Source organism: Peromyscus eremicus, chromosome 17 (assembly GCF_949786415.1).
Source record: "Peromyscus eremicus chromosome 17, PerEre_H2_v1, whole genome shotgun sequence".
In the NCBI taxonomy this organism is placed as follows: domain Eukaryota; kingdom Metazoa; phylum Chordata; class Mammalia; order Rodentia; family Cricetidae; genus Peromyscus; species Peromyscus eremicus.
In genome coordinates this window covers 59,436,077-59,446,616 of record NC_081433.1, presented here as the reverse complement: position 1 = coordinate 59,446,616, position 10,540 = coordinate 59,436,077, and the positions used below count along the sequence as shown (strand labels likewise).

The window sequence follows — 10,540 nt, the reverse complement described above, 5'->3', positions numbered from 1 at the left end:
TGTTTGAGTAACTGTAGAGGCCAGAAGAGGGTGTCAGACCCCTGGAGCTGGAGTTACAGGTGGTTGTGAGCTGCCCGATGTGCATGCTGGGAAGTAACTCAGGTCCTCTGGGAGAGCAGTAATTCCTCCTAACAGCTGAACCACTTCTCCAGCTCATTTCTTTTCTTTTCTTTTCTTTTCTTTTTAAAGATGGTCTTGTATAGCCCAGACTGGCCTAAGGATGACTTGAACTCCTCTTGCCTCTATCTCTTTTTTTTTTTTTTTTTGGTTTTTCGAGACAGGGTTTCTCTGTGTAGCTTTGCGCCTCTCCTGGAACTCACTTGGTAGCCCAGGCTGGCCTCGAACTCACAGAGATCCGCCTGGCTCTGCCTCCCGAGTGCTGGGATCAAAGGCGTGCGCCACCACCGCCCGGCTTTGCCTCTATCTCTTAAGTGCTGGGACCATAGTTATATGCCACACTTTGCCTGGCTGTAAGGTTTTTGTTATTTGGGCATGGAAGGCCACCCTCATGAGTAGCTATCCCTTTACAGTCACTCCTCAACCTCTGGGGTAATTTCTCAAACAGCTCAGGACAGGCTGCTGACAGACTCAAATCTCCCAGATGGGGACACCTGCTGTCACAGGGCAGCTCTTCCTTTGTGGAGCAACCACCGATACACATTAGTAAAGCATGAGGACTCAACTAGCACAGCCCTCTCCAGAGACTGGCTGGTGAGGAGGACCCAGGACATTGGTCTGTTCTGAGAACCTTCAAGTTGACGAAGGATGAACAGAATCTACCTGAAATCCAGTTTAGGCTGAATTGCAAAGGCAGATATGCAGAGGTGTAGAGGATGGACACACAGCTGGAATCCAAATCCTCTCAGGAAGGTCAGTGGCTCTGCCCTGGAGTCCTCTTAGCATTGAGGTCTTTAGAGGTTTCGATAGTGACTTGAGGGAGCAGCTGCAGTGCACCTCAGGGAGGAAGGTGTGCCTGGCATACACAAGGCCTCTCAGTTCCACCCCAGCAAAGCATAAAAAACACAAAAAAGTGGCTGGAGAGATGGCATGGTAGGGTGCCACCTATGGTCCCAGAGACATGGGGTTGAAGCATAAGAACGCTCTAGGCTCAGTGGGAGGGATCCTGAAACCAAGCCACAAAAACAAGTCTAAACTTGTGAGTGGTGGCTCACACCTTACTCTTGGCTGAGATTCAGGGAGGAATAGCTACAAGTTTAAGGCTACACAGTAAAATTCTATCTCTGTCAAATTCAGTCAACCAAAAAAAAAAAAAAAAAAAAAAAAAAACCCTATCAACAAAAGCTGTCTAATTTTATATGGATTTCAACTCAACAGTCAAGATTCAACTACCAAACAAAACCCACCAATCCCATGGGAAAGCAAAAAGCCTTCCCCACTCTGGGGCATAGGAGTTGACCCAGGTTTTCTTTTATTGGTTTATTCATATTTCACTGTGTTGCCCTGACTGGCATGGAACTTGGAATAGTTCTCCCACCTCAGCTTCCCAAATGCTGGGATGACAGCTATGAACCGCCATGTCCAACTGATCTCTTCCTTCTAAGAACTTGGGGCCCAGAAGGACACCCAGGTAGAGGAGCAAGCCTGTCTAGGGGCTTGTGTGCTGGAACTGCAGGGTGGAATGCCCTTCACAGAAGGTCCAAACCCCAAATGCTGTATCAAGACAGGGACTAAGGGACAAAGCTATGGCTCAGTTGGCAGACCGCTGGTCTAGCAGCACCAGATAAAGCAGATGTGGTGGCAAATGCCTAACATCCCAGTACTAGGTTAGTGGAGGCAGGAGAATCAGAGTTCAGGGTCATTCATAAAGAAGAGATTCTGTCTCAAAGAAAAAAAAAGCTCTGAACACTGCCCCTTCTGATCAAAACCCCAAAGCCAAACTAAAAGAGCCAGGCATGGTGGAATCTGCCTTGAATCCCAGCACTTGGGAAGAGAGAGAGAACTAAGTTCTTCAGGCGGCCACCGCTCCACTGCAGAGCCCTCAAAACAAGCACAAACAATGAAACTAACCAACCAACCAACCACCCGAGACCAAACAGAAAATGCAAAGGCTTGGGGAGTGGTGGCCATGTAGCAAATACAGGCAGACTTCTCACAGCTCTCCACTTAAAATTATTAAGTTCTTGATTAAAAGCACAGGCTGCTAAAACCAGGCAACACCATCGTATTAAAAAAACTTTCTCCTCACTCATGACATGCCTTCCTTCATTCGACAGTGTCACCTGTAGCTCAAGAGGTGACAGCCATATCTAGGGCTACACCCCAGCCTGGTTTCCTGGGTGGCTTGTGTCCGGCTCTTGGCACTTCCTGGGACATAACAGCTGTGTGTGCTGACCCTTTTGGGATTTTCTCTCAATCTTTAGTTACTGGACACTGTGGTGACTGCACTGGGGTCATGGAGGTTTCACTTCAGTGGAACCCTCAACATCGATCATGGAGTTTGTCATGACCCCATCCTTAGCTGTCACATGCCTGAGACATGGTCACTAAAAGCATTCTAACATCAGGACAGATGTCAAGTTGCGAGGTTCTTGTTTGAATTGCTCTATGTACAAAATGCCCTAGAAGCAAAAAAAAAAAAAAAAAAAAAAAAAAAAAAAAAGCTTAAATAAATAGGCAGGACTGTGATGAAGACACTGAGGGGGTCCCTGGGACCCAAAGGGCTGGAGGAAGACAGAAAGGAAGGGAGCACCTGGCCGTGGGCAGTGGCTGCCACATGGCTCAGTGAGGATGTACACCAAGGCCTTGGAGCCTTGTCCCTTCAGACATGGATTCCAAAGCTCTGAGAAGTGGCCTTCACGGTACCTGGGTGACAGCTCCCAAGCACCACCTTCACCACCAAAGAGAACACCTGCCTAGGTACTACAAGCTGGCAGGAACCATTGTCCCTTGACATCACTGTGTCACCTTGGTGCAGCCCTCAAGCTAGGAGGAGGAGCGAAGCTGGTCCCATGACTGTCCTCCATGGGAAGGCCACACAGCTGCCGGAAGGAAGCTCCTTCGTCCAGGTCCAGTGGGACTTCTGCCTAGTGCCCAGGCAGAGCCAAGAGGTGGCTGCTGAATATAAGCAAGGAGCTTGCCGAGGGCATGGTGGGGACACAAGGTCTCAGTTGCATCAACTGCACATGCACACCCTGTCCCAAGCTCCTCCCCTGCACTAGAGTCACCCTCCAGGAGCAGTCAGGTTGAGAGGCTGACTTCCAGGTCCTCAGAAGTCCCTGAGTGCAGGGACACTGGAAGAACAGCAGGATGAGGAAAGTGAGGGCCGTTGCTCTCCCCTCAGCGTGCCCTGGGCTGCTCTGTGCAGTTGTACTTAGGTAGTCGGCACCAAGGTTCGGTTGAGCAGTCTGATGATGGCCCCGCACACAGATTGTCATCCTATTCCTCACAGATGAGACTCAGACCCGATTAGGTCATCAGTCCTCTCCAACAGATGGCACTGAATCCTGGTACAGGCGGGACTGGCTGTCACCTCAGAGGCAGATGATGACTCCAGCACTACTGGGACTCAGCTCCGGACAATGGTGAGGGGTTGGTGGACACCCTGGTGGTTTTGTTCCCAGAAAGCTCCAGTGTTGGGTCCAAGTTGGGGACAAAGGCCATAGGGGCCTCATAGAAGGCTAGCCAGGCTGGTGTTGGGTCCATTCTGAGCTTGGAACTGCACAGGGGGTGGGCCATCTGTCCACTGTGGGAAGAACACACACAGGTGAGCCTGGTGACCCTTCTAAGAGAGGGACAACTGACATAGCCCCTCCACACCTGAGGAGCCGGAGTCCCTCATCCCCATGTCCATTTCCCCACCCTGTATACCGTAATGAGGTTGTGCTCTGGGAGGCTGCAGGCCTCAATGTGGTCCTGCAGCAGCTGCTGTGAGAAGTTCTGGTGCATCTGTGCAGCCTCATGGGCATCCATGGCATTCCCACATGCCTTGTTTAGATCTGAGGATGGGGCAGGTGTCATTGTCTAGTTCATTTCCTGGGTGGCCAAACCCATACCACCCAGAGCAGACAGGAATTGTCCTCAGGGATCCAAACCCATCTTGAGGTCCAGGAAGATCATCCATAAAGCCCAACCCCACCTGCCATAGTCCTTAAAAGTCCCCTGGAAAGCCAGGCATAGTGGCTTGGCAGACAAAGGAGTGTAAATCTCTGTGAGTTCAAGGCCAGCCTTGTCTACATAGAATTCCAGGCCAGCCAGGGCTATGTATCAAGACCCTGTCTTCAATAAACAAAAATAAAAATCCGCCGGGTGGTAGTGGCACATGCCTTTAATCCCAGCACTCGGGAGGCAGAGCCAGGCAGATCTCTGTGAGGTCGAGGCCAGCCTGGGCTATAGAGCAAGTTCCAGGAAAGGCGCAAAGCTCCACAGAGAAACCCTGTCTCGAAAAACAAAAACAAAAACAAACAAAAATAAAAATCCTCTGAAGATGTACCCCTGCTCATATGCTATCAGGGCCCCAAAAGTATGCCTGGTAGCCTTTTTACTCTCACCTCTGAGGAGGGCCGATGACCACAGTTGCACAGACATGTCTGGGATCTTGCTGGCCAGCTGCATGGCAGGCACCACCATGTTGTTACTCTCCTGCCAATCAAAAGCTAAGAATGAACTGGTGGCTTTGGAAGAGTGGCTTTGACTCCACCTGCCCATTTTATGTTCCAGTGCTGCTAGACAAACTAGGAGTCCAACCTCAGAGCCTACCTAAAGTGGTCCTCTGAAGTACTCTTGTCCACCTTGAAAAAACAAACTGAGCATCCTTGCACACTGAGCTCTGCACATGAGGCAATAAGTGGGCCACAGTGTGCCTCTTGCCAGCTAGAGAAAAAGACAGCTCTGGACCCACAATAAGAAATGATTAGCCAGGCGGTGGTGGCGCACGCCTTTAATCCCAGCACTCGGGAGGCAGAGGCAGGTGGATCTCTGTGAGTTCGAGGCCAGCCTGGGCTACAGAGTGAGTTCCAGGACAGGCTCCAAAGCTACACAGAGAAACCCTGTCTTGAAAAACAAAAAAAACAAAAAAAAAAAACCCAAAAAAAAAAAAAAAAGAAAAAAAGAAAAAAGAAAAAAAAAAAAGAAAGGAAATGATTAGATGGAGGTGGTCCACACCTTTAATCCCAGCAAATCCCATCCTTGGGAGGCAAAGGCAGGTGGATCTGTGAGTTTGAGGCCAGCCTGGTCTACAGAACTAGTTCCAGGACAGCCAGGGGTACACAGAGAAACCCTGTCTTGAAAGACAAAAGCAAACGAAAAGAAAAGAAAAGAACTGTGAATTCACATAGGTGTCCCTGGGCCTCTGAGGGAAAGCAGCCTGTGCCAAAGGTCTGCTTCAGGAGGAAGAAGCCACTGGACTGATGGGAAGGTCTGCTCCGTTGAGCTGGCTTCTGTAGGTGGGGGTCTCTGGCCCGTAACTCCTTTTACTCAGCTTCTGTGTGAGCCGAGCTGCTGACCTAGAGCCCAGTGCTCTCATGATGAGTCTAGGGGAGTCCTGGGGAGCACGCCCCTGATGCTGACCCCACACTGAGGTACAGGAGGTTGCTCTCAAGTCCAAACTGTGACCTGTGTACCTATCCAGATTGCAGGCCTAGTTTTGTGTATGTCCTGTGACAGCTCCCAGCAGCAGAACACCAAACCTTCAAACCAGGGGCCAGAAAGATGGCTGAGAGGCTGAGGGCACTGGCTGCTCTTGCATCCACATGGCAGCTCACAACTGTCTAATTTCAGTACCAGGAGATCTGACCCCATTTTTCTGATCCCTGTGGGCACCAGGTGCGTGTGTGTACACACACACACATACACACAGGTAAAACATTCACACACATAAAATAAGTAAATCTAAAAATAAATAGATAGCAAAAATTCAAAAGCCTTAAGCCAGATTCTAGGCCTGGGTACAGCTTAGTGGGAAAACAACCTAACCAAACACAACTAGGCAGGGCTACAGTCAGACCTCCACCTCCAACAACCAAAATCAAACTGAGTAGAGGATTCTCAGACCTCGGTGGGCACTGTTCCCCTCCTCTTGGCCCGAGGAAGGGCTGAAATCAGGCTGGCTCTATAGATGCCTAGGGTAGGTTTGACCCTCATCTGAGCCAGCCCTCTCCTGGTCATGTGGCTGTGGCTCTTGCTTGTCTCACCAATGAGGGTCTGGCCTGGCCGACCTTTCCCTGTTGCTTCATGCCAGGCCCAGCTGTCCCTGAGGCAGGCTCACACAGGCAGAGGGGTGTTTTATGGCAAGCCATGGGAGTGGCAGACACTGCCAGATAAGCAGGTTTCTGGCCCACATCCCTGTTCCAAGTGCTCCCCCACACACTAGAGTCCCACCATCACATGGGGTAACCACATGGTCCTGCCCAATGCCCAGGCAGCTGCCCCACTCAGCAGGCCACGGCACTGGAAACACCAAGGCCACTCCCTGCTCTCTACAGCCAAGCTACCCTCACTGGCTATTCACTATATTTTACCATAAAGTGAAATAAAGTTAAGTCTTGTGAAGTCATGTGGTTGACGGTGCCACAGACATAGGCGGTTTTGACATTGTTGGTTCCATCTAAGGTCCTGGGACAGTCCCAGGGGCCTATGTACTCCAGAGGGATGGTGTGCTGAGGAGCCAACAGGAGCATGGCAGGAGGCAGCTCTGTCTCTCATGCTGAGGCTTGTGAGCCTGACATATACACCCTGGAAGGGAACCTGTTGTCCAGGCTGCCCTGACCCCAGGCCCCCATGCCTTCCACACCCTGCATGTCAGTAGTGTGTGGTCTTCCGCAATATGCTTTGCTGGATTCCAGGACAGGAAGTGCCAGGCTCCACAGTGGTGCACCCACTGGCCAGGTAGGAACTCACCCTGTGATTCCCCAGCACATAGAAGATGTGGCCCAGCAGCACAAGCGAACAGGCTGTGAGGCGGTTCAGGTCCTCTGCATTTGACATCTTTAGAGTTTCTCGTAGAAATCGCCTACACAAGGAGACAGATGCTGACATCCTGCAGGCCTATCAGTCACACAGAAGAGAGGTGGCCTGAGGCAGGAGAGGCCATCATACATGGTGCCCCAACCCAAACTCACTTGGCTTCATTGTAGCGGCCCTGGAAGAAGGAGAAGAGCCCCCGCACATAAAAGGCTGCTGCTCGGAGGCAGTGTGAGCTGCAGGGAAGCAGAGTCACAGTCAGTTATAGGAGAAAGGTTTCTCAAAGGGAGGCCTGCAGACTGTCTGAAGGATGGGGTACAAGCAGTGTTGAGTCTGAATGGCAGTCTGGGGCCCACAGGAGCACATACCACTCCATGAGCAATGGGAACATGGGATGTCTGTGTTGGGCACAGGCTACTCACCTGACCGGGAAGCTGTGGTCTGGGTTTATCCTCTCAAGCAAACTGTATAGCTGGTGGAGAAATGTCAGTCAGTGAGGACTGAGCTCCACCCAGAGGCCAGGCCCCGAACATGCTACAGGGGATAGGGCTTCCTCCACTCCGATGGAAGAATATAACAATATGCAGCATGCCTGCCCAGAATACCCTCAAGATGAGGGTGTCCATCTGAGGGAACCATGTAGGAGAGTGGGGACGTTAGGCCTTGATTTGAGGCAAGGCTGTGGCTCTGTGGCAGAATGCTTGGCAGCATGCAAGAGGCCCCGGGTTGGACCCTAGCACCACAAAAATTTTGTTAAAAGGCACAATGTGGGGTCAATAAAACTTGAGTGGCTTAGGATAGGACAGAGGCCACATGGCTGCAGGAGTGCAGCTCCAGTCCCAGTCCCAACCCCTCAAATGTATCCTCATAGAAAGCTAAACATTTGGGTTTTTCTAAAGTCTGTGGGTGCCCAGGACACCCACAGCCCCTGGGCAGAGATGGAGAAAGGATACCGAACATGAAGCATGTCACCTACTACCTCTTGGTGTCTATTTCCTTCCCGTATATACACACTCGCAAGGTTGGTCACAATGAAGGCCCATAGCTCCTGGTGGTTGGTGAGCTGCAATGGAAGATATGGCATTTAGTGGCCAGCCTGGCCACTGTCACACCTTGCTGGAGCTTGACTGAACCCAGAGCTCCTTTCCAACTCACCCAGCTCACTCCAAACCTAAGCACAAAGTAGAGGTTAGCTCTTTCTCCATCAGCCCTGTCAGGGGACATTTAGGACATGAACAGGAAAGCTAGCTATCCTGATCCTATCAATGACCAATAGAGGATAATGGCAAGATGCGGTCTCAACACACAGCCTAGATTGGCCTGGAATTCTCTATCCTTCTGCCTCAGTGTCCTGAGTGCCAAGATGAGAGGCCTGCAACCACCCTGGCTTGGTTTCTCTCTGCAAGCCAACAGAGTATACCCAAGCCTCGAAGCATGTTCAGCATGTTCTGCCACTGACACAGACAGTGGGACATTACATGGTCAGGAGAAGGAGTAAACTGTTAGGTATGGTGGTACTAGCTGGTCACCCCAGCATGTGGGAGGCTGAGGCAAGATCAGAAATTTTTCTTTTTTGTTTTTTCAAGACAGTTTCTCTGTGTAACAGTCTTGGTTGTCCTGGAACTCACTCTGTAAACCATGCTGGCCTGAAATTCAGAGACCCACATGTGTCTGCCTCCTGAGTGCTGGGATCAAAGGTGTGTGCCACCACATCCAGCCAGGCAAGATTAGAATTTAAAGGCCAGCCTGTGCAACTGAGATATCCTCTTAAAAACCAAGAGCAGGGACTGCAGTTTGGCAATATAGCAATTGCCTGGCATGTGTGAAATTCTAGATTCAATCTCCAGTATGGGACAGAAGGAAGGAGGAAAGGATATGAGATTCTAGGCAGCCTAAGCCCTTTGAGCCCAGGTCCCTGCAGTGGGCATGTCCACTGAAGTACAGGGCCTGCCAGCAGGCCGGGCACACAAAACCTTGGAGTACCCTTCCCTGACCTGCACCAGCACTGGGCTGTCAGCCGTGGGTAACAGGAGGAGCTTGAGTTTGAGGGTGAGGTCCTTGTCTGTCCTAGCTCCTCGCCCCCATAGATTCTCCAAAAGGACTCCCCTCAGCACATGACTTCAGCATTGTGCTGCTGAGCCAAAGCCATATAAAGAAATAAGACAACCAATAAAAATATGAAGTTTCTGGCATTGAAGAAGGGCCTTGGCATTGCAGCAGGAAGGCCTGGGACCCAGGGAGACAAACAAGGGTAGAGCCAGAGGAGTTGGCTCTTCACACAGCACCCAAAGACATGTAGACCACCAAGGAAAGGAACCCCCATCCCAGTCAGGGATGCCCCAGCACCTTGCTCACAGAACAGAATCCTGCTCACCAAAATGTCTACTGGGGGCTCCCTGAGGAATGGGTCAGTAGCCTCCCTTTCCTGCAAGGACATTGAGGCCAGGGTAGGGACAGCCTTCCCTGTTCCTGGGCCAGGTGGGCAGAGCTGGGAGGTGAGCTGGCCCAAGGGGCATCTGGGCCACTCTGGGAGAAATGGACCAGTTTCTCAGGGACCAGCAGGAGCCTGTAGGAGGTCAGCAGCCTAAGGGGCTTGTGGGGGAGCCCCCTCTCTGAGGTAAAACCTGTCCTCTGTCTCTGAGTACCTATCAAAGGACTTAGGGAGGATAAGGGCACGTCCCAGTCACTGGTCATCTACACAATGTGACTCTACACAACTTCAGAACTCATCACGACTCCAGGAGTACCACAAGCTGACACAGACTGAGAGTGTCCTGGCACTTACCAGGTGTCAAAGTGGCCACCTAGTATCCCTATGGCCCCGATACATATGTCCTTCCCTTATATCTGCCAAGGGTGTTCAGGAACCCTCCACCCCAGTCAGCTCCCACCTAAACAAGAACTGTGTCACTGTCATGGCCAGTGTTAGCTGACTGCAGAGGACATGGGCTGAAAGCCTACAGTTCTAGCAGCAGACCTGAACTGGTCTCCATCCTCACTAGGGGGTACCCAACTTGACAAATTGCCACTCAGAGAGCCAGCCTTACCCGCAGGGCTGTGGTGAATTGGGCTTCAGCATTGTCCATGCAGTTCACGGAAACACAGTACAGGCCCTGCAAGGACAGGGATAGATGTAGGGCAGCTGACACAGTGGCCCTAGGCAAGCATGATGTGTACCTGGGCCTCTGGAATGAGCTTCACACTATTGTAAAGGACACCCTCCCCCTGAGAGAACAGAGCTCATTAGGAACATTTGGGTACTAAGTGGGTAGTGTCACAGGGTTATTTACTGGGACATCCAGACTCTTTCAGGGTAGTTCATATTCTTTGTTAGGTATGTTCTAGGTTCGGGATTCTGGCAAGAGTGGGACCCAGCACCCCGGACACACTCACCAGCAGTGTGTGCAACTGGGCAGCATGGTTGGAGAAGAGCCGAGGGGACTGTTGACATAGCTGGCAGACCTGGGAGATCTGAGGAGAGAATGGAAATCACTGCCTTCTCTGGTACCCAGTAGTGGAGGACAGCCTCAAGGCTGGAAGATATGCTTGCCAAACTAGGGGCAAAGTCCTGGAAGGAGGAGCTGCACAGGGAGGAGGGTGACCCTCATCTCCTTCCTCCTTG

The 10,540-nt window shown here is 51.3% G+C and overlaps 1 protein-coding gene across 1 annotated transcript in view; it reads right to left on the bottom strand.

The window, feature by feature from the left end:
- Positions 1-3,449: 3,449 nt before the first annotated feature.
- LOC131894262 (MAU2 chromatid cohesion factor homolog) overlaps positions 3,450-10,540 on the bottom strand; it is an 8,991-nt gene continuing 1,900 nt past the window's right edge. The window contains exons 2-10 of the mRNA XM_059244486.1: positions 10,312-10,389; positions 9,966-10,031; positions 7,898-7,981; positions 7,341-7,390; positions 7,077-7,154; positions 6,856-6,967; positions 4,509-4,599; positions 3,829-3,956; positions 3,450-3,703 (exon numbers count right to left, since the gene is read on the bottom strand). Coding sequence (XP_059100469.1) covers positions 3,629-3,703; positions 3,829-3,956; positions 4,509-4,599; positions 6,856-6,967; positions 7,077-7,154; positions 7,341-7,390; positions 7,898-7,981; positions 9,966-10,031; positions 10,312-10,389 — 762 coding nt within the window. The 3' untranslated portion in view covers positions 3,450-3,628. The remainder of the gene's footprint in view (positions 3,704-3,828; positions 3,957-4,508; positions 4,600-6,855; positions 6,968-7,076; positions 7,155-7,340; positions 7,391-7,897; positions 7,982-9,965; positions 10,032-10,311; positions 10,390-10,540) is intronic.